This window comes from Phocoena sinus, chromosome X (assembly GCF_008692025.1).
Source record: "Phocoena sinus isolate mPhoSin1 chromosome X, mPhoSin1.pri, whole genome shotgun sequence".
NCBI lineage: Eukaryota > Metazoa > Chordata > Mammalia > Artiodactyla > Phocoenidae > Phocoena > Phocoena sinus.
In genome coordinates this window covers 45833775-45857537 of record NC_045784.1, presented here as the reverse complement: position 1 = coordinate 45857537, position 23763 = coordinate 45833775, and the positions used below count along the sequence as shown (strand labels likewise).

General features: G+C 38.1%; 1 protein-coding gene across 3 annotated transcripts in view; it reads right to left on the bottom strand.

The window, feature by feature from the left end:
- The window catches only part of MAGED1 (MAGE family member D1), an 81634-nt gene that overhangs the window by 38508 nt on the left and 19363 nt on the right, over positions 1 to 23763 (bottom strand). The window contains exons 2-3 of one of the 3 annotated variants that reach the window (XM_032620082.1): positions 335 to 438; positions 143 to 230 (exon numbers count right to left, since the gene is read on the bottom strand). The exons of 1 other annotated variant lie outside the window; for it this stretch is intronic. Coding sequence is in view for 1 of the 2 variants with exons in the window: in XM_032620079.1 (XP_032475970.1) it covers positions 335 to 380 (46 nt within the window). In the remaining variant the exon portion in view is untranslated. The remainder of the gene's footprint in view (positions 1 to 142; positions 231 to 334; positions 439 to 23763) is intronic. One more of the 3 variants, XM_032620079.1, reaches the window with a different exon arrangement.

Genomic DNA, 23763 nt, shown 5'->3' with positions numbered 1-23763 from the left:
CTCTTAAGCTCCTGTGTTTTCTACCATGCCAAGGGGCCTCGTGGGCATTCACCAACCAAAATTCCAAAACTATCCTAACACTACCTAATAAAGCTGTAAGTTCACAAGTCCCTCCCTACCTCATTTTCCTTCCTTTGCTCACCTAAGAGGATTTCTTTCTGGGTTCTTTTGTCCTTAGCTCTTTCCAAATTCAGATAGGAATTTATTTTGGTCTTTTGATGTGGAAAATCCTGCAGTTGAAAAGGAAATAAAAGTTTGTGGTTAGAGGTGGGGTACTGCATGTCAAATTCAGTTCTGAAGGGTATAGGGGGGGTGATAGAAGGGGGTTTCTTACTTATTAGATGTTTTAGAACCAGGCAAAGGTCTTGTGAAAGAGGCATAGAAATGCTTGTGTTCCCAAGAGCCACGGAGAGGGCGCTGACCTTGAGGGATGAAAACCTGATAAGAAAAACACAAGTCATTTACTCTCCATGGATTTGTTCCATAATCCAGGAACAGAAAACACTGGAATCCAAAGGTTACAGTGCACTGAATTGGTTAAGCACATAGGCTTCGGGGTTGAAGAGAGCAAGGCTAAAATCCCAATGTTACTTCTTACTTGCTATTGGACCTTGGGCAAATATCCTTACTTTTCTGAGCACTGGATGTGCAAAGGGAGTGTTGCTTGCCATTCCAGTAAACAACAAATGTTGCCAGCCATCAAGTCAGCAGCCACTGCAGCCACCCCCCACCCCTCCCGCATGGTGCGCCCTGAAAGGAATTCACAATGGAGAAAAACAGGAAGCATTCTGTGCTGGGGATACTGGCCCTAGACAGTTATAAGATGCGTGTCTAAGGAATAATTTGAGCCTGGACTCTTGCATCTTCCCATACATAGAAAAGTACTAAAATCGTTAACTTGAGATGTCTATTTTTGTGATTAGCAGTAATATTTTGATGTTCGACTACATTTTTTTCCAGCAAAGAACTCCTATATACCCTGTCTCCTCCCTCAGTAAGGTCCCCGAATCAAACTTAACTCCCTACTTTTAGGTTGTACATATTTCCTCAGCCAACAGATATTTCCTCTATAAAATAAAGCAAATAAAAACCCAAAAGGTAATGAGACGTTCTGAGTCTAAACCTAATCTCAAAAGAAAATGGAAGAGTTCTAGGAAAATTTGCTAGTTCTGCCCCCACAGCTTGTTTGGACAAACCCTCATGATAAAACAACTAAAAAAAATCTTGGTGAGAAATAAGTAACAACTACTTGAAAACAATAAAAAGACAGGGCAATAAAAATATGGAAATATCAGAGCAACACCATGGGAAAAGGGGAACCTAGAGAAGTAAATATAAGCAGAGAGGCAATCTCCCCAAAATTTAACTTTCTATATTTCAGTTGCCTTGAAAGGCAAAGGAAACCAGATAAAGCCCAGAACTACACAGAGTAGGAAAACTATCAGGAGACCCTCCCTACAATAAGCTGGGACCCCAAAGACTACCATCTCGGGGTAGGAAGCAGGTCATTTTGTAGCTCAGGTTGAACCACAGGACTTGCCCTGGGATCCTTGAACCTTGAATTAGACAAAGAAGCAATTCAGCAGGGTCAGCTGATAACAGAAAAGACTTCAAACACTGGGATTAGCAAACACAAACCATAAAATCAGTATTTTACCATGGATAAAGAAATAAGTAACAAACTTAAAGATATTTCCAAGCAACAGAAAACTGTAACAAGTGGTATATCACAAGTAAACCTAATCAACTTAAAAAAAATACAATACCCCAAATGAAAAACTCAAGATATAGCTTTAATCAGGAGATTAGGAAAATAATTTATGAAAATTTAAGACAAGTCAGGAAATTTATAAGAGACAAAAGATGGAAAGTACAGAAGAGTGTAAGAGACTCAAACTGCTCTCACTCACTGAAGCAGGTGTCAGGACTTCGTAAAAGTGATCACGCTGAATCTTAACAACTACTTTACAAGGCACAAAATATATAATTTCACTGATAACACAGAAAATCCTTTTCAGCCCTTTCTCCATTTCTACAAGCAAAATTGGGCTCCAGACCTGCTTTTTCTTTAAAAGTAGCTAGTGAAATTCCAGAGCCTAACTTTACAAATGCAAATGTTCACAATCAACAAAAGGAAACTCAAAAAGAAATGTGGGCTCTGTACTCTCTCCCTACAGCCTTGAAGGGGTGGAAACCATTTTGCTTCACAATTATTTCAAATAATCTAAATTTGAAAGATGTTAAATTGAGAATTTTAATGAGAATGTCAATCTTGTTCTCTTTTACAATATGGAGACATGAATATTCATAACTGTTACCAACTAATTCTATTCTCTGTTAATACATATCTTTCCTTAGAAGTATTATTTAAAGAAAGGCATTTTATAAGACTCTTGCAACTTTAGAAATTGATGCTTTTTTCTATGAAAATAACCCACAAAAGAAATGCGTAATTCTAATTAAGTATCTTATTTGGTAATTCATTAACCTGGTGTGGTAGACAGAATAATGGCTTTCCCAAGATGGCCACATCCTGATCCTGTGAGTATGTCACCTTACATGGCAAATGGGACTTTGCATGTGTGATTAAGGATCTTGAGATGGAGAGATTATCCTGAATTATACTGGTGGGCTCAATGTAATTACAAGAGTCTATAAGAAGGAAGCAGGAGGATGAGAGTCAGAGAAGGAGATATGATCATGAAAGTAGAAGGTCAGAGTCAGAGAGTTGAAGACGATATACTGGTAGATCTGAAGATAGGGAAAACGGCCATGAACCAAGGGAACGCCGGCAGCCTTTAAGAAGCCGGAAAAAGCAAGGAAACCGATTTCCCCTAGAGCCTCTGGAGGGAGCTCGGCCCTGCCAACACCTTGATTTTAGGACTGCTGACCTCCAGAACTACAAGATAATAAATCTGTGTTTATTATCTATGTTTGCCATAATTTATTACAGCAGCAATAGGAAACTAATACATCTGGTGATAAAGCTGAAATTGCCATCTCTATATTTAAAAACAGATTAATACTTCTAAGACCATTCTGACAAATTAGGAAAAGATCATTGGCACTTTCCTCTCTACCCATAGGCATGGATAAACAAATATAAATCCATGATTCTGCTGGATTTACTATGTAACAAATATTTTGAGAGGATATATTTCTTTTAAATGAACAGTGTCATGATTTCTATTTCACCAGTGAGAAAAATGAAACCCCTAACGTCAGTACACTATAAGCTAGGATTTAAATCCCTGTCTACTGACTACAAAGTCCAGTATTATTTCACTACATCTTGCTGCCTCTCAAACTGCTTGGGGTGTGATGAAGACAGGGTAGAACATCTAAATGTATTCCTCAAACAATCCACAGTTGCACAAAAGACTCCATGTTTGTGAGATACTCTACCTTTTTGCTTTAACTCGATGATCTCACAGTAAGCAACATGTTCTTTTCTTAGTTTGACTTCCCAAGTACCCCAAATGACATATGCTAGAGAGAGGACCTGAGTGTTCTCGCCACAAGAAAATATTAGTGTGAGACGTGTGTGCTTTTCTCTCTGAATCTTAGTCTCAGTAAATTAATTTGTACTTGTTTATCACCAAGTTTCATTTTAGCATTTCACAAATGCTAAAGACCAAATCCTGGACAGTAGTCAATTAACTGAAATACTACCACCTTGTAGGCTCTTTTATTAAGTACTGTTAAAATTTCCAAATAAAGGTAATTTCCTTTCTTTGATGACTTCTAAAGTATTTACACGTCAAACACAGCTCATTAGAGCATGAGGCCTCAGAGATGCTCAAGTGAACTTGTTTCAGAAAAGAATTCTACTTTACTTTATACACAATGATATCAACTTACAGAGGTATAAGGACTGAAAGGGAAAAATAATTACAGTTATTCACAAATTACATTAACAAACCAAAACCACTTTGTGATAATTCACTGAGCTGTACAGGTATAATTCACGTACTTTTAAGTATGACTTACATAAATGTTATATAAAAACTCAATAAAATCTACAAACAAACAATTGGATCTAGAGAAAGAGGTTAGTAAGGTGAATGGATCTAGAAACTATACACCAGAAACAAGCATTCCCATATATCAGTCACAATGAATTACAAAATGTAATTTAAAAATATTAGCGAGAGCATAAAAACTATCAGTACACAGAAATATACCTAACAAGATATGCATGAGACCCTTGCAGAGAAAATTATAATAAACTTTTTTCAAAGACGTTAAAAATATCTAGATAAAAGGAGAGATAAACCACGTTCATTGTTGTAAAGATGCCATTTCTGTATCTATAATCTATAACTAAAATGCAGTTCTAATCAAAATTTCAGTTTCTTAGAGACCATATTAAGCTTATCTCAAAATTCATATGGAAAAGTAAAAGGCAAAGAATATACTTTTGAGGAAGAGTTAAGGAAGGGGTCTTTCCCTACCAAATATTAAGATGCATTACAAAACTATAGTAATTAACAGTGTAATACTAGTATAGAAATAGACAAATAGACCAGTGGAAGAGAACAGAAAGCCTAGAAACAGATATATACATACATTACAACTTGGTATATTATAGAGACAGCATTATAAATCTGTGGAGAAAGAACAGACAACTCAGTAAATAGTCCTTGAACCACCAATTAATCATTCAGAAAAAAAAAAAGATCTCTACATCATATAGTACATAAAAATAAATTCCAAGTGAATCATAAACCTAATTGTGAAAAGAAAATTATAAAAATTTTACAGGAAGATACCGTAAAACACCTTTATGAAATCAAGGTGAGAAAGAATTCCCTAAACAAGATGCAAAAAACATGTCATAAAGAGAAACTGATAATTTCATGGGGAAATGGAAGTAGCTGCTCTTCCATGAAGGCTAAGGTGATCAATATTATAGCATAAACTGAACCATTTATGAAACTATTTCTATTTGTCCCCTTTCCCTAGCTCTTCTAGACCAGAATGGCCTCTCAACTGCTCATTTCTTCGGGTACTTCCCAAGCTCAAGGCTAGATGACATACCCAGGTAGCTACCGTACATGGTCTAAATGACCACCTGCTCTCTGGTCCCCACACTCAGAGGATTCTCAGCCACTGCCAGATTAACTGCTACTTCTATGGAAAATTAAGTTCTTACCATGGTGCCTTCCAGGAGGCCTTCTCTGAGCCCCGGGGTTAGAGATATCCTCCTCCATATTTCTACTGAAAGCACCACACCCTGGTCTCTCTGTCATAATACTCCCTGTTGTAATGTCTGTGTCTATCTCACCCACCAGACTCAGTAGAAAATATATCTAATTCAACAACATGTCCTCATTATTCAGCAGAGTCTATATCACTACATTTTTTACTTATTTTCTTGATTGATTAATTAATTAATGGTCTAGCTAACTTTTCTAAGGTTTGAAATCAATCTATCTTCCCCACAGGTATCCTACCACTTCTGACATTCTCAGACTATGTATGTTTTCCTCTCTCACCTTCTGTAACTTCCCTCTTTCTTCACTCATACTTCCTGTCTACGAGGGTCTTGGGAAAATATTTTTCTGATAATCAAGAAAATAGAGGGAATGAAAAGTAGCAAGCCACGCTCATTGCCTCTTGAAGCTATCAGTTCACTATTCTCCTTCCCACCTAGAATCTTTCCTTTGTGACCTCCAGGATCCCCCTCCTTGAAAAATAAGCTTACCACACCCTTCAGTGATGTATAGAACACCCCCTTCACCTTCTAGCCATAAATGAAATAGTTCTCTCCTGAGCCTGCTGGTTCTCCCACATCCCTGGTCCCAAAATTCCCAACTGGTAAACCACACACACTGTTATGTGAAACCTCTGCATAACATGCTACTCAAGAAGTATCTATCAGATGGACATCCTCAGGTGGCTTGCCCTGTGATACAGAGCAGAGCCCAACGTGTTGTAAAAGATAACTGGGTCCTATACTAACTGTATTGTAGGACTACACTGTAGTGTTCAACTGGTAGTAAAGAAGGATGATGTTTTCTAGAATAACTCTGCCTTGTGAGTATGTATGGAAATGCAGCCAAGAGTATTAAACAGATTGACACAAATAGAAGCCAAAGGATGAAAGGACATCAAGTGGAGAACCACAATAAATATGCCACTGTTTTCAATATCTTGAAAATTCAAATTCTCAACATGCATAGAGAAAGCAAAAATAATAACAATAGTAAAAAGTAAAGAAACAGAGAACTAAAATACGAAATAAGCATCTCCTAATTTTAAATATGCTCTAATATTAGTGAAGTAAATCAGGTCCAAGAAGTACATTAAATACTAATTTTAATTAAGGTTTGGAATTATTTATTATTCCATTACTAGTTTTAAAATTAAAAAATAATACATATGTATAATATTTCACACCTTCATATAAAACATTTTGTCAATTTTCTAAAAGTTGATAAACTCATATGCAATTTTTGATCACTTCAACTGTATTTCTACAAAATTCAGGTAATTAAAGGTGTGCCATAAACAAACAAACATAAGATGAGACTGTAGGAGGCACTCCAAATGCTTACCCAGCCATCTTCACTTCTAACTGGCCACAGAAATAAACCAACCAAGGTTCTCAATCTTTGAGATTTTGGGTGAGAAACAAACAAGCCAGGGCCCTCCCTAAGGAAAAGACTCCCTAAGGGACAGACTGTGTAAAAGAAAGGAACAAGCCAGCTCCCTCCTTGGAGATGGCTAAAGATGGCTGTTCAAGGATCCTCCAAAGACACAGGGTCATCTAAGCCACTACCCCAGTCTTCATATTCTGCTAGCCATAGACGCTAATTATCTCTGATCACTTCCTGGTTCTGGTTCTTGACCCTTGAGTTTGAGGAAGAGTTAACTGAGTCAGAGCCCACCCACAGAACCTCTGGCTAATTGCTAAGATCAATTGTTTGGACCATCCAAGAAAGAGGAGCATTGTAGGATGCTAACCCAGCTGTCTTCATTCTCAAATGGCCTCAGAGGCTGAGCAACCACACTCAATTCTAGGGCCCAATTCTTGGGCCTAGAAACTCTGGAAAAGATAGGACCAAACCAAGGTTCTCCTACTGAAGCAGCTAAGGGCAATTGTTCCAGGAGAAATGTGAAATAGTAACCAAGACCCGCCCCCATATCCACAGCAAATTACAAGTCCTGGCTACCCCTGATCATCTCTGAGCCATAGTTTTCTGGCCTCAAGACTGGGGGAGAAAAGAACCAAGGTATGTATCCTCATATACTTTTAGTGGGAGTTAAAATTGATGCAATCCTTTTGAAAATCAATTTTCCACTATCTAGTAAAGCTGAAAATATGCATAAACTAATACCAGATAATCCCTCTCCCAGATATATATCTTAGAGAAACTCAAGCATATGTGGAACAGGAGACATATATAAGAACAGCAGTACCGTTCACAATACCCCAAAACTGAAAGCAATCCAAATGTCCATAAACAGTAGAATGTATAGACAGATGTGTGTGTCCACATGTATCTGTATACATAGGCAAAGAAATGATTATCATAAAAGGCAAGTCAGGATAAATGGTTACCTCTGGGAGAGAAACAGGGATAAGACGAGGCTTCTGGAGAACTTGCAATGTTCTATATTTGGCCCTGGAAGGTTCTTTTACGGGTGTTTACTTTATAATTATTCATTTTAGTGTACATTTACATTTTATGCAACTTTTGGTATTTTTGTTATATTGCACAATTCAAAAAACATTAAAAAAGAAAAAAGAAAGAATTCGGGCCTCCCTATGGAACGCCCTTAAAGCATCCCCTAAGTGCACGTGTTCTCAACCTTTCTGAGATAAGGAATGACATAAAAAGCATCCACCCCTCTGTAAAAGCTATGAGGACTGGTTATCCACATTCATTTACGATAGGATTTTTGGAAAGGGAAGCCTGGGCAGGCCAGGGTCCTACCAGCAGTGCCATTTCCCTTAAAGTTGCTAAGGGCAGTTGTTCAAGTCCCTCCAGGTACAGGAAGCAGTGAATAGAATGCTATCTTAGCTCCCCTTACATTCAAGATTTTACCGCCAGTCCTTTCTTGGCCCTGGTTATTGGCAAAAATAAAATAAGGTTTGTGAAGTAACGACAAAGTTGAAACAAAGCCAGGACTATCCAAGGGATCTGCTGCAAAGCTGGTTAAGGGCAACTACTCACGCTGGCCATTGCTGCTTCCATTCCCTAACTCTTCCTCCCTTCTGTAAAAATCCCCACTCCTTTGTCATGCCATGTGCCTCTTAGCTACACTCACCCCTTCTTCCACAAAAGAGCATCTTTCTCACCTTCCTCTCTACTCTTACACGCTAAACCTTTCCTACTATCTTTGATGATCCATGGCTAACTTGTCCATCACCCCAGCTTCACAGTTCCTTGACCTCCTTCTACTCCAACTCACCCACCCACGGAAACTTCTCATCATCCAGAACTACTTTCCCTCTGAAATCTTAAGCTCCTATATCCTACTCTGACCATGATTTCTTGTCTGCCATTCCACCTCTATCTAACATCCACTCTTTGAGCTTTGAAACCTCCACACAGCTTCACTGACACCCACCCACATATTCACACAGCTTCTCCTTCTCTGGTTCTACAGAATCCTCCTGAGAACACACTTTTTCCTGATGAGACTAAATCCCATGGTCTATAACCTGAACTAATCTCATCAGTAACCTCAATAATCTACTTAGCCCCTCAAACCTCCCACCACCCAAAATCATCATCACACATTCACAGGTCTAAAATCAAACCCAATGCTTGCCTTCCTAGCTCCCACTTTTTGGCAGCCGAACACATCTGGAAAAAAGGATAAGACTAAAAACATTTTATTTCCAGCTCACAGAGGTGTTCATTACTGCCCATCAATCTTCTCTCATTAACCAAAGAAGGGTGCAACCTTCTTCCTCTTTCCTCTGGCTCCTGGTCATCCCCTCTCACACTCCAGAATGCCCTTACTGCCTTATTCAGAGAGAATATATTGGGGCAAGAAAGAAACTCCCTCAATCTCTTGCCTTTCCAAAACCTCACAAACAAGCCTTTCTGACCCTCTTTAACTGCGATATCAGAAGTGATACCCTTTCTCTTGTTCATGGCCAGTCCTTCCACGTGTTCTCGATACCACAGCTTTTTCACATTTGCTTCTCCAGTTACCCCATTTCTCTCCTGTATTTTCAATAACCTCTGTTTTTATTAGCTCCTCCTCTGCAGAACACATAAACACGCTCAGATCTCTCATCCTAAAAATATACACATACCATTTGTTATCTATTCTACTTTTCATAGACAAGAGTCTTGACACAGTAGTCTACATTCACTTCATCAACACTTTCGCCAATTACACTACTGGCCTGCTGTATTTTAGCCTTCATCAATGCACTGATCCATACACGCTCACTGCTCTGGTTTCCCCTAAATCCTTAACCTAACAGAACCCTCTCAAATCCACATGTTATATATCCATGTAGATAAATTTCACATTTTATATTTTTAAAAGTTTAAGATAGTAGTTTTAAAAAAGAAGTGCAATACATGTTCATTAGTGTACAACAGTGCCTGGCACAGAGAAACACATAAAAGGAGATAAGCATCTTCAATCATCATTCCACCCTCCCAGAGATAACTGTTAAAGCTACATTCTAACCTCTGGGAGAAGCTGAAAAAAAAAAATCACCTCATACCCTTAAATCCCAGGAAGGAGAGGAGGAAGAGGAATTCTCAGATTACTCAAGGATACACAACTGGGCCTCGGTGCCAACTGGTGGAGCTTTGACGAGGAAGAGCACAATAGGCAAAAGTTTTGGTGTGGCCTGTTAAAGAAAAAATTATTCTGACACTTGTTAAAATGGTAAGAAAGACTTTATTGAGGACTATTGTGATAGGTGTCAAGACTATTGCTATAGGGGAGAGAGATTGGACTCAACTCTGAGTAAAGACAGCTGGGGATCTATAGCCAAGAAGCTATAGAAAATTACTAAAAGGAAACATCAAGACGAAGGTGATAGTTGCTAAACTAACTTGGGATTCTCACTGAAGGCAGACCAGAGTGTTAAAATATCAAGCAAGGGTTGGGGGATTCTGGCTAAATTGAATTAGCAGGATCCTTTCTAAAACTAAGCAGGCCAAAGACAATGCCCAAGGATGAGGTTTAGTTGAAAAGAGGGCTCAAAGGAACATGACTAAAGTTTGGTCAAGGAGACAGTCTTTGTTAGCCCTTTCCCACTCTTCAGCTTTCCTTGGGGGATGTTTCTCCACTGAAATATTCTCTATTTTAGACCTGTGGCAATGAGATGGCCCCTGGATATACATGAGCAAACAGAATTACAGACATACAACACTACATCCATGTGTATGCACAGATCTATTGTGTATATATTACATATTATTCTATACATGTGTGTGGTGTGTGGGAAAGTTATGTATATGTATATACATTATATATTATGTGTTTTATACATAATCTGTTGTATACAACTGTATATATAACATATATAACCTATTGTGTGTATATATAACCTATAGTGTGTATATTATAACCTATTGTAACACACACACACACAATTCTCCCACGTATCACACACACATCTAAAGTGCACTGTAACATGACATTATCTCTCTCCTGACAGTTACACTTCTCTCCTTCTTACCATTCTCATACTGCCCCACTCCCATCTACCACCCAATGCATCATCAGTACATCACAGGGGTGATTATATATCTCATCTGCTTAAGACAACTGCATTACTTCTCCCTCATACCCTTCAGAGTGAAATCCCAGTTCTCTGACCTGACCTCTGGGGCTCTCAATGTCCTGGCCCCCATTCATGTTTCCAGTTTTGTCTCTCCTCCCCTACATAAAATTTATGTTCCGCTTATAACTAACTACATACATACCTCTCCTTGAATACATCAAGATCCCACTGCCTCTTCCAGCTTCCTCTGACTGGAACACCCTTCATGGCTCTTTCATCTTCATACTTCTACTCATCCAATATCAACCATTATCTCCCCATTCCAAAGCATTTTCAGGTGCCCAATCTGTGCTCCCACAGACTGTCAATCCCACTTGCCTATGTCCACCATAGTACTGATCACAGTCTTTAGACATTGCCTGTTTATTTACTCATATCCCCACAATAATGAATCTTCACCAAGGACTGGAAACCAGTCAGGTTTACCTTCACATCTCCTGCACTGAACATAAGACCATATACCTGGTTGTAAGTGCTCCATACATTTTTGCTGAATGAATGAGTACATAAACAAATAATGGTCATGCTCAGCAAATTTTCAATGCAATGTTGATGGAGTCATTCAAATATGTTCAAAATAGTGAGGAAAATGGCATAACAAAAGGTCAGGCAGCAGGACTAAAAAAAAAAATCCTCTGAGAATTCACATCTTGTTTTCTAAGTACCAATCCCTACTGAAAGAATACACAATTCCTTGCAAAAAAACTGATTCCAGGGCTGGAGCAGGGAGTATACACGATGAGCTGAAAATATATCAAAGAGCAGTGAAATCAAGATCTAATGAAATCATGTGAAAATGATACAGGAACCAAACAAAAAGGACTCCTAATTTCTAGAAAGGCACAATTTCAACAAACAAGATTAGTCTACCCAGCAAGGATCTTATTCAGATTCAACGGAAAAATTAATACCTTTACAGACAAACAAAAGCTAACAGAATTCAGCACCACCAAACCAACTTTACAACAAATGCTAAAGGAACTTCCCTAGGTGTGAAACACGAGAAGAAAAAAGACCTATAAAAACAAACCCAAAACAATTAAGAAAATGGTAATAAGAATATACATATTGATAATTACCTTAAATGTAAATGGATTAAATGCTCCAACCAAAAGACACAGACGGGCTGAATGGATACAAAAACAAGACCCGTATGTATGCTGTCTACAAGACACCCACTTCAGACCTAGGGACACATACAGACTGAAACTAAAGGGAGGGAAAAAGATATTCCATGCAAATGGAAATCAAAAGAAAGCTGGAGTAGCAATACTCATATCAGACAAAATAGATTTTAAAATGAAGACTGTTACAAGAGACAAGGAAGGACACTACATAATGGTCAGAGGATCAATCCAAAAAGAATATATAAAAATTGTAAATACTTATGCACCCAACATAGGAGGACCTCAGTACATAAGGCAAATGCTAACAACCATAAAAGGGGAAATCGACAGTAACACATTAATAGTTGGAGACTTTAACAACCCACTTACACCAATGGACAGATCATCCAGACAGAAAATTAATAAGGAGGGTTCCCATGGGGACTCGGCCTGAGGAGCAGGGGTGGGAGCTTCGAGACTACGGTGGCGTGAAAGGTTGCATCCTTTGCTTTACAACAATCATTGGAGTGCTGTTTTCAATATGTCCACACAGGGATTCAAAATAACAAAAATGCTTTTGAAAAATACTGTCGTAGGTTGACAGAGTGGTTTATAAATTATAGCATACAGGGAATCTGTGCTGAAGGGCTGTGCAAGGCCTCTGCACGAGGCACCCTGTGAGCAAGTGAAACTCGGCCTGGCTCCAGGTTTGTTCGGCCAGGTTAGGCAGCCTGGTTTCTGCAGCCAAGCGTCTTTCCCAGTGGTCTCTCTGTGCTTTCTTCTGGATACAAGCCGAGTGGATAAAAGGCTCTTGGTGCTCCATCCAGGAGTCAGTGCTGTGCCTCTGAGGGGGGAGAACCAACTTCAGGACACTGGTCCACAAGAGACCTCCCAGCTCCACGTAATATCAAACGGTGAAAATCTCCCAGAGACCTCCATCTTAACACCAGCACCCAGCTTCACTCAACGACCAGCAAGCTACAGTGCTGGACAACCTACGCCAAACAACTAGCAAAACAGGAACACAACCCCACCCGTAAGCAGAGAGGCTGCCTAAAATCATAATTAGGCCACAGACACCCCAAAACACACCACCAGACGTACACCTGCCCACCAGAAAGACAAGATCCAGCCTCATCCACCAGAACACAGGCACTAGTCCCCTCCACCAGGAAGGCTACACAACCCACTGAACCAACTTTAGCAACTGGGGACAGACACCAAAAACAACGGGATCTACGAACCAGCTGCCTGCAAAATGGAGACCCCAAACACAGTAAGATAAGCAAAATGAGAAGACAGAAAAACACACAGCAGATGAAAGAGCAAGGCAAAAACCCACCAGACCTAACAAATGAAGAGGAAATAGGCAGTCTACCTGAAAAAGAATTCAGAATAATGATAGTAAAAATGATCCAAAATCTTGGAAATAGAATAGAGAAAGTATAAGAAACATTTAACAAGGACCTAGAAGAACTAAAGAGGAAACAAGCAATGATGAACAACACAATAAATGAAATGAAAAATACTCTAGATGGGATCAATAGCAGAATAAATGAGGCAGAAGAACGGATAAGTGACCTGGAAGATAAAACAGTGCAGAGCAGAACTACTGCAGAGCAGAATAAAGAAAAAAGAATGAAAAGAATTGAGAACAGTCTCAGAGACCTCTGGGACAACATTAAACGCAACAACATTCGAATTATAGGGGTTCCAGAAGAAGAAGAGAAAAAGGGACTGACAAAATATTTGAGGAGATTATAGTTGAAAACTTCCCTAATATGGGAAAGGAAAGAGTTAATCAAGTCCAGGAAGCACAGAGAGCCCCATACAGGATAAATCCAAGGAGAAACACGCCAAGACACATATTTAATAAATATGTATTTAATCAAAAATTAAATACAAAGAAAACATATTAAAAACAGCAAAGGGAAAACAACAAATAACACACAAGGGAATCCCCATAAGGTTAACAGCTGATCTTTCAGCAGAAACTCTGCAATCCAGAAGGTAGTGGCAGGACATATTTAAAGTGATGAAAGGGAACAACCTACAACCAAGATTACTGGACCCAGCAAGGATCTGATTCAGATTTGATGGAGAAATTTAAAACGTTAAAGGCAAGCAAAAATTAAGAGAAATCAGCACCGCCAAACCAGATTTAAAACAAATGCTAAAGGAACTTCTCTAGGCAGGAAACACAAGAGAAAGAAAAGACCTACAATAACAAATGCAAAACAATTAAGAAAATGGTAATAGGAACATACATATTGATAATTTCCTTAAATGTAAATGGATTAAATGCTCCCACCAAAAGACACAGACTGGCTGAATGGATAAAAAACAAGACCCATATATACGCTGTCTACAAGAGACCCACTTCAGACCTAGGGACACATACAGACTGAAACTAAGGGGAGGGAAAAAGATATTCTGTGCAAAAGGAAATCAAAAGAAAGCTGGAGTAGAAATTCTCATATCAGACAAAATAGACTTTAAAATAAAGACTATTACAAGAGACAAAGAAGTACACTACATAATGATCAAGGGATCAATCCAAGAAGAAGATATAACAATTGTAAATATTTATGTACCCAACGTAGGAGCACCTCAAAATATAAGGCAAACACTAACAGCCACAAAAGGGGAAATTGACAGTAACACAATCATAATAGGGGATTTTAACATCCCACTTTCACCAAAGGACAGTTCAACCAAAATGAATATAAATAATGAAACACAACCTTTAAATGATACGTTAAACAACATGGACTTAATTGATATTTATAGGACATTCCGTCCAAAAACAACAGAATACACATTTTTCTCAAGTGCTCATGGAACATTCTCCAGGATAGATCATATCTTGGTTCACAAATCAAGCCTTGGTAAATTTAAGAAAATTGAAATCGTATCAAGTATCTTTTCCAATCACAACGCAATGAGACTAGATATCAATTACAGGAAAAGATGTGTAAAAAATACAAACACAAGGAGGCTAAACAATACACTACTTAGTAAGGAGGTGATCACTGAAGAAACCAAACAGGAAATCAAAAAATACCTAGAAACAAATGACAATGGAGACATGATGACCCAAAACCTATGGGATACAGCAAAAGCAGTTCTAGGAGGGAAGTTAACAGCAATACAATCCTACTTTAAGAAACAGGAAACATTTCAAATAAACAACCTAACCTTCCACCTACAGCAATTAGAGAAAGAAGAGCAAAAAAAAACCAAAGTTAGCAGAAGAAAGGAAATCATAAAGATCAGATCAGAAATAAATGCAAGAAACAAGAGCAAAGATCAAAAAAACTAAAAGCTGGTTCTTTGAGAAGATAAACAAAATTGATAAACCATTAGCCAGATTCATCAAGAAAAAAAAGAAGACTCAAATCAATAGAATTAGAAATGAAAAAGGAGAAGTAACAACTGACATTGCAGAAATACAAAGGATCAGGAGAGATTACTAGAAGCAACTCTATGCCAATAAAATGGCCAACCTGGAAGAAATGGACAAATTCTTAGAAATGCACAACCTGCCGAGACTGAACCAGGAAGAAATAGAAAATATGAACAGACCAGTCACAAGCACTGAAATTGAAACTGTGATTAAAAATCTTCCAACAAACAAAAGCCCAGGACCAGATGGCTTCACAAGCGAATTCTATCAAACATTTAGAGAAGAGCTAACACCTACCCTTCTCAAACTCTTCCAAAATATAACAGAGGGAGGAACACTGCCAAACTCATTCTATGAGGACACTATCACCCTGATACTAAAACCAGACAAAGGTGTCACAAAGAAAGAAAACTACAGGCCAATATCACTGATGAATATAGATGCAAAAATCCTCAACAAAATACTAGCAGACAGAATCCAACAGCACATTAAAAGGATCATACACCATGATCAAGTGGGGTTTATTCCAGGAATGCAAGGATTCTTCAACATATGCAAATTAATCAATGTGATACACCATATTAACAAACTGAAGGAGAAAAACTACATGATCATCTCAATAGATGCATAGAAAGCTTTCAACAAAATTCAACACCCATTTATGAAAAAAACCCTGCAGAAAGTAGGCATAGAGGGAACTTTCCTCAACAGAAAAAGGCCATATATGACAAACCCACAACTAACATCATCCTCAATGGTGAAAAACTGAAAGCATTTCCACTAAGATCAGGAACAAGACAAGGTTGCCCACTCTCACCTCTCTTATTCAACATAGTTTTGGAAGATTTAACCACAGCAATCAGAGAAGAAAAAGAAAGAAAAGGAATCCAAATCAGAAAAGAAGAAGTAAAGCTGTCACTGTCTGCAGATGACATGATACTATACGTAGAGCATCCTAAAGATGCTACCAGAAAACTACTAGAGCTAATCAATGAATATGGTAAAGTAGCAGGATACAAAATTAATGCACAGAAATCTCTGGCATTCCTATACACCAATGATGAAAAATCTGAGAGAGAAATTAAGAAAACACTCCCATTTACCACTGCAACAAAAAGAATAAAATATCTAGGAATAAACCTACCTAAGGAGACAAAAGACTTGTATGCAGAAAATTATAAGACATTGATGAAAGAAATTAAAGATGATACAAATAGATGGAGAGATATACCACGTTCTTGGATTGGAAGAATCAACATTGTGAAAATGACTCTACTACCCAAAGCAATTTACAGATTCAATGCAATCCCTGTCAAACTCCAACTGGCAGTTTTCACAGAACTAGAACAAAAAAATTTACAATTTGTATGGAAACACAAAAGACCCCGAATAGCCAAAGCAATCTTGAGAACGAAAAATGGAGCTGGAGGAATCAGGCTCCCTGACTTCTGACTATACTACAAAGCTACAGTAATCAAGACAGTATGGTACTGGCACAAAAACAGAAATATAGAACAAGGGAACAGGATAGAAAGCCCAGAGATAAACTCCCACACATATGGTCACCTTATCTTTGATAAAGAAAGCAAGAAAATACAGTGGAGAAAAGACAGCCTCTTCAGAAAGTGGTGCTGGGAAAACTGGACAGGTACATGTAAAAGTATGAGATTAGAACACTCCCTAACACCATACACAAAAATAAGCTAAAAATGAATTAAAGACCTAAATGCAAGGCCAGAAAGTATCAAACTCTTAGAGGAAAACATAGGCAGAACACCCTATGACATAAATCACAGCAAGATCCTTTTTGACCCACCTCCTAGAGAAATGGAAATATAAACAAAAATAAACAAATGGGACCAATGAAACTTAAAAGCTTTTGCACAGCAAAGGAAACCATAAACAAGACCAACAGACAACCCTCAGAATGGGAGAAAATATCTGCAAATGAAGCAACTGACAAAGGATTAATCTCCAAAATTTACAAGCAGCTCATGCAGCTCAATAACTAAAAACTAAAGAACCCAATCCAAAAACGGGTAGAAGATCTAAACAGACATTTCTCCAAAGAAGATATACAGATTGCCAACACAGGAAAGGATGCTCAACATCAATAATCATTAGAGAAATGTAAATCAAAACTACAGTGAGGTATCACCTCACATCACTCAGAATGGCCATCATCAAAAATCTACAGACAATAAATGCTGGAGAGGGTGTGGAGAAAAGAGAACCCTCTTACACTGTTGGTGGGAATGTAAATTGATACAGCCACTATGGAGAACAGTATGGAGGTTCCTTAAAAAACTAAAAATAGAACTATCATACGACCCAGCAATCCCACTACTGGGCATATACGCTGACAGAACCATAATTCAAAAAGAGACATGTACCACATTGTTCATTGTGGCTCTATTTATAATAGCCAGGACAGGGAAGCAACCTATGTGTCCACTGACAGATGAATGCCTAAAGAAGATGTGGCACATATATACAATGGAATATTACTCAGCCATAAAAAGAAACGAAACTGAGTTATTTGTAGTGAGGTGGATGGACCTAGAGACTGTCATACAGAGTGAAGTAAGTCAGAAAGAGAAAAACATATACCGTATGCTAACACATATATATGGAATCTAAAAAAAAAAAAAAACAAAAACGGTCCTCAAATTCCTAGGCGCAGGACAGGACAAACGATGCAGATGTAGAGAATGGATTTGAGGACACAGGGAGGGTGAAGGGTAAGCTGGGAGGAAGAAAGAGAGTGGCATGGACATACATACGCTACGAAATGTAAAATAGATAGCTAGCAAGAAGCAGCCGCATAGCACAGGGAGATTGGCTTGGTGCTTTGTCACCACCTAGAGGGGATGGATAGGGAGGATGGGAGGGAGACCCAAGAGGTAGGAGATATGGGGATATATGCATACATATAGCTGACTCACTGTTATACAGCAGAAACGAATACAGCATTGTAGAACAATTATACTCCAATAAAGATGTTAAAAAAAATCCATATGCTAACACATATATGGAATCTAAAAAAAAAAAAAAGGTTCTGAAGAACCTAAGGGCAAGACAGGAATATAGACGCAGATGTAGAGAATGGACTTGAGGACACGGGGAGAAGGGTAAGCTGGAACTAAGTGAGACAGTCGCATGGACATATATACACTACCAAATGTAAAATAGAGAGCTAGCGGGAAGCAGCCACATAGCACAACTCTGTGATTTGTGACCACCTAGAGGGGTGGGATATGGCGGGTGGGAGGGAGAAGCAAGTGGGAGGAGATATGGGGATATATGTATACATATAGCTGATTCACTTTGTTATAAAGCAGAAAGTAACAGACCATTGTAAAGCAATTATACTCCAATAAAGGTGTTAAAAAAACATAACTGAGAAAATGACTATCTTACTCATAGTAATCTACAGATTCAGTGCAATCCCTTTCAAATTCCTAATCGCATTTTTCAAAGAACTATGTATGGAAACACAAAAGACGCCGAAAAGCCAAAGCAATTTTGTGAAAGAAAAATAGAGCCGGAGGAATCAGGATCACTGACTTCAGACTATACTACCAAGCTACAGTAATGAAGACAGTATGGTATTGACACAAAAAAAGAAATATAGATCAATGGAACAGGATAGAAAGCCCACAGATAAACCCACACACTTATGGTCACCTAATCTATGACAAAGGAGGTAGGAATACACAATGGAGAAAAGACAGCCTCTTCAACAAGTGGTGCTGGGAAAACTGGACAGCTACATGTAAAACAATGAAATTAGAAAACTCCCTAACATCTTACACAAAAATAAACTCAAAATGGATTAAAGACCTGAATGTAAGGTCAGACACTGTAAAACTCTTAGAGGAAAACATAGGCAAACACTGCTTGATGTAAAATGCAACAAAATCTTTTTTGACCCACCACCTAGAGTAATGAAAATAAAAACAAAAATAAACAAATGGGACCTAATTAAACTTAAAAGCTTTTGCACAGCAAGAGAAACCATAAATAGGACAAAAGGACAACTCTCACAATGGGAGAAAATATTTGCAAACAAAGCAACTTACAAAGGATTAATCTCCAAAATATACAAACAGCTCATGCAGCTAAATACCAAAAAAAACTCACAACCAAATCAAAAAATGGGCAGAAGACGTAAATAGACATTTCTGCAAAGAAGACATACAGGTGGTCAACAAACACATGAAAAGGTGCTCAACATCACTAAGTATTAGAGAAATGCAAATCAAAACTACACTGAGGTATCATCTCACACCAGTCAGAATGGCCATCATCAAAAAATATCTACAAACAATAAATGCTGGAGAGGGTGTGGAGAAAAGGGAACCATGCACTGTTGGTGGGAATGTAAACTGATATGGCCACTATGGAGAACAGTCTGGAGGTTCCTTAAAAAACTAAAAAATAGAACTAACATATGACCTAGCAATCCCACTACTGGGCATATACCCAGAGAAAAGCCATAACTCAATAAATACATGCACCCCAATATTCATTGCAGCACTATTTACAATAGCCAGGACATGGAAGCAACCTAAATGTCCATCAACAGAGGAATGGATAAAGAAGATGTGGTATGTATATACAATGGAATATTACTGAGCCATAAAAAGGAGTAAATTGGGTCACTTGTAGAGATATGGATGGACCTAGAGATTGTCATACAGAGTCAAGTAAGTCTGAAGGAGAAAAACAAATATCGTATATTAATGCATTTATGGGGAATCGAGAAAGATGGTATAGATGATCTTATTTGCAAAGGAGAAATAGAGACACAGATGTAGAGAACAAATATATTGACACCAAGGGGGGTGTGAGATGAACTGGGAGATTGGGATTGACATATATACAACTATTGATACTATGTATAAAATAGGTAACTAATGAGACCCTCATGTATAGCTCAGGGAACTCTACTCAATGCTCTGTGGTAACCTAAATGGGAAGGAAATCCAAAAGAGAGGGGATATATGTATACGTATAGCTGATTCACTTTGCTGTACAGTAGAAGCTAACACAACATTGTAAAGCAACTATACTACAATAAAAATTAAGTTAAGAAAATAAATAGGACTTCCCTGGTGGCGCAGTTGTTAAGAATCCACCTGACAATGCAGGAGACACGGGTTCGATCCCTGGTCCAGAAAGATCCCACATGCTGCAGAGCAACTGAGGCTGTGCGCCATGACTACTGAGCCTGCTCTCTAGAGCCCGTGAGCCACAACTGCTGAGCCCACGTGCCACAACTACTGATACCTGCGTGCCTAGAGCCCATGTTCTGCAACAAGAGAAGCCAGTGCAATAAGAAGCCCATGCCCCAAAATGAAGAGTAGCCCCCGACTTGCCGCAACTAGAGAAAGCCCAAGTGCAGCAACGAAGACCCAACGCAGGCAAATAAATAAAAATATAATTAAAAAATAAAATATATTTAAAATAAATAAATAAAATAAAATGGCACAATTTGAGCATCAAAAAAAATCATAATGCTACAAATAATCAGTACTGGAAAGAGTGTGCAGAAAAGGGAACCCTCCTATACAGTTGGTGGGAATGTAAATTGGTGCAGCCACTATGGAAAACAGTACAGAGATTCCTTAAAACACTAAAAATAGAACTATCCTATGATCCAGCAATCCCACTCCTGGGCATGTATCTGGAAAAGACAAAAACTCTAATTCAAAGAAATATATGCACGCCAATGCTTATATCAGCACTATTTACAATAGCCAAGACATGGAAGCAACCCAAGTGCCCATCAACAGACTACAGGCTTAAGAGATATGGTATTTCTATACAATGGAATACTACTCAGACTTAAAAAATGAAATATTGCCACCGGAACATGGATGGATCTAAAGAATATCACACTAAGTGAAGTAAGTCAGGCAGAGAAAGACAAATATCATATGATATCACTTACAGGTGGAATCTAAAAAATAATACAAATGAATCTATTTACAAAACAGAAACAGGGCTTCCCTGGTGGGAAGAATCCACCTGTCAATGCAGGGGACACGGGTTCGAGCCCTGGTCCGGGAAGATCCCACACGCCGCGGAGCAACTAAGCCTATGCGCCACAACTACTGAGCCTGTGCTCTAGAGCCCGCGAGCCACAACTACTGAAGCCTGCGTGCCTAGAGCTCATGCTCCCCAACAAGAGAAGCCACCGCAATGAGAAACCCATGCACCGCAGAGAAAAGCAGCCCCCACTCGCCCAACTAAAGTCTGCACTCAGCAACAAAGATCCAACACAGCCAAAAATAAATAAAAATAAAAATAAATAAATTTTAAAAAAACAGAAACAGACTCACAGACATAGAAAACAAACTTATAATTACCACAGGGGAAAGAGGGGGGGAGGAGGGATAAATTAGGAGTATGGGATTAATAGATACACACTACTATATATAAAATAGATAAGTAACAAGGATTTAATGTATAGCACAGAGAACTATATTTAATATCTTGTAATAACCTATAATGGAAAATAATCTGAATAAAAATGTAACTGAATCACTGTGCTGTACATGAAACTAAAACAATATTGTAAACCAACCACAGTAAAAAACATTTTTTAATCACAATGGATACACATTAACTACATAAAAATCCATGAATTCCTAATGATATTAAACAATGAAGGTCTCTAGGAAACCAATTCTCTGAAAATTAATAAATGATAAAAAAGTATTTATCCTTTTGTTTTTTAACGGTAACTCATTTTTTAACTGAAGTATAGTTAACTTACAATATTCTGTTAGTTTCAAGTGTATGGCAAAGAGATTCATTTACACACACATATGTGAAAATGTATATATATATATATATATATATATATAATATACATAATTTTTCAGATTCTTTTCCATTATAGGTTTTTATAAGATATTGGGTATGGTTCCCTGTGCTATAGAGTAGGTCCTTGTTGTTTACCTATTTTATATATAGTAGTATGCATACATTAATCCAAAACTCCTAATTTATCTCTCCCTCCCCCCAACCCTGCTATCCCCTTTGATAACCATAAGTTAGTTTTCTATGTCTGTGAGTCTATTTCTGTTTGTAAATCTTGACTTTCTTTTCATGAAACATATTTCAGGATGAAAAAGATACCTGGTAAGGAAAAGGTCTCCTTTATAAAATAATCCCAGCTAACAAATGGAGAATGAGTGCTAGAATTAGACCACTACTTTCCAACCACTACTGAAATAATGAATTAGACAATTATCTTCAATGGCTGCTAAAATCAACAGGAGAAAGGGTGGTAGGAAATGCTACAATGGAGGTATCAGGCTGAGATCACCTGCAAACACAAATCAATCCCAGCATCAGTTAAAAAGATAAAATGACACATGATGAAATGCAAAAGAAAGTGTGTAACACTGCCTGAAATGATTCTTTCCCTTAAAAAATAATTAAACTGAATCTACTCAAGCCTCTAGCTCTAAATGCCAGTGAATAGGAAACATGAGGAGGGGAAAACACAATAAAAACCACCTCAAAGAAACAATCATCTAAATCCATTTGTCAATCAGACAAATGATTTAGTTTCTCCAATAAATCAATGGTCTTTAAAATTGGGGGTGGGGAGGGGTGTATAGAGGATTTATAGGAAAGGAGACTCAAGAGAAAAATATCCAGTAGCAATAAATGGCCTTTGGACATATATTTTAAAAAGCTACTGTAAATAGACATTTTTAAGACAATCATGGAAATTTGAATATGGACTGAGCATTAGATAATATAAAGAATTATTATTAAACTTATTAGGTAAATATAATGGCCTAGTGGTTCCTTATATAACGCACCTATGAGTTAGAGATACAGAATGAGTTATTTATCTGTGCAATGACAGGATGGCTGGGATTGCTTTAATATGTCCCAGTGAAAAAAGTGGGTCAGGAGAAAAGATCAAACAAAATTGGCAAAATGGTATTACTTGTTGAAGCTTAGGAATAGAGTCATGCACAGTTTTTGGGTGTGTGTGTGTGTTTTACTATTTTCTACTTTAAATCTATCTGAAAATTTCAATTAAAAAAAAACACAAGCCAATGTGAAAGACTTCCAACTGGCTCCTTCCAAACTTGATAGTTTGAGCAATAGAAGAAATAATGAATGCAATGAATTGAAAAGTACTAAATATATAACAAGTTCAATAAAATATAGAAAATGATGACAATAAAATCTTAAGAAATATAAAAACATGTTAGGACACTGCATTGTCACCCCTGACCTCTCCCACACTCTCCATCTGCCAGCAATGGAGGGTGTGGGCCCCACGCTCCAGCACCATCCATTTTCAGGGCTAGTTGATTCGCCAGCCGTGTGACTGACAAGGTCTTGGTGCTCGGGCCTGGTGTCAGGCCTAAGCCTCTGAGGTGGGAGAGCCGAGTTCAGGACATTGGACCACCAAAAACCTCCCGGCTGCATGTAATATCAATCAG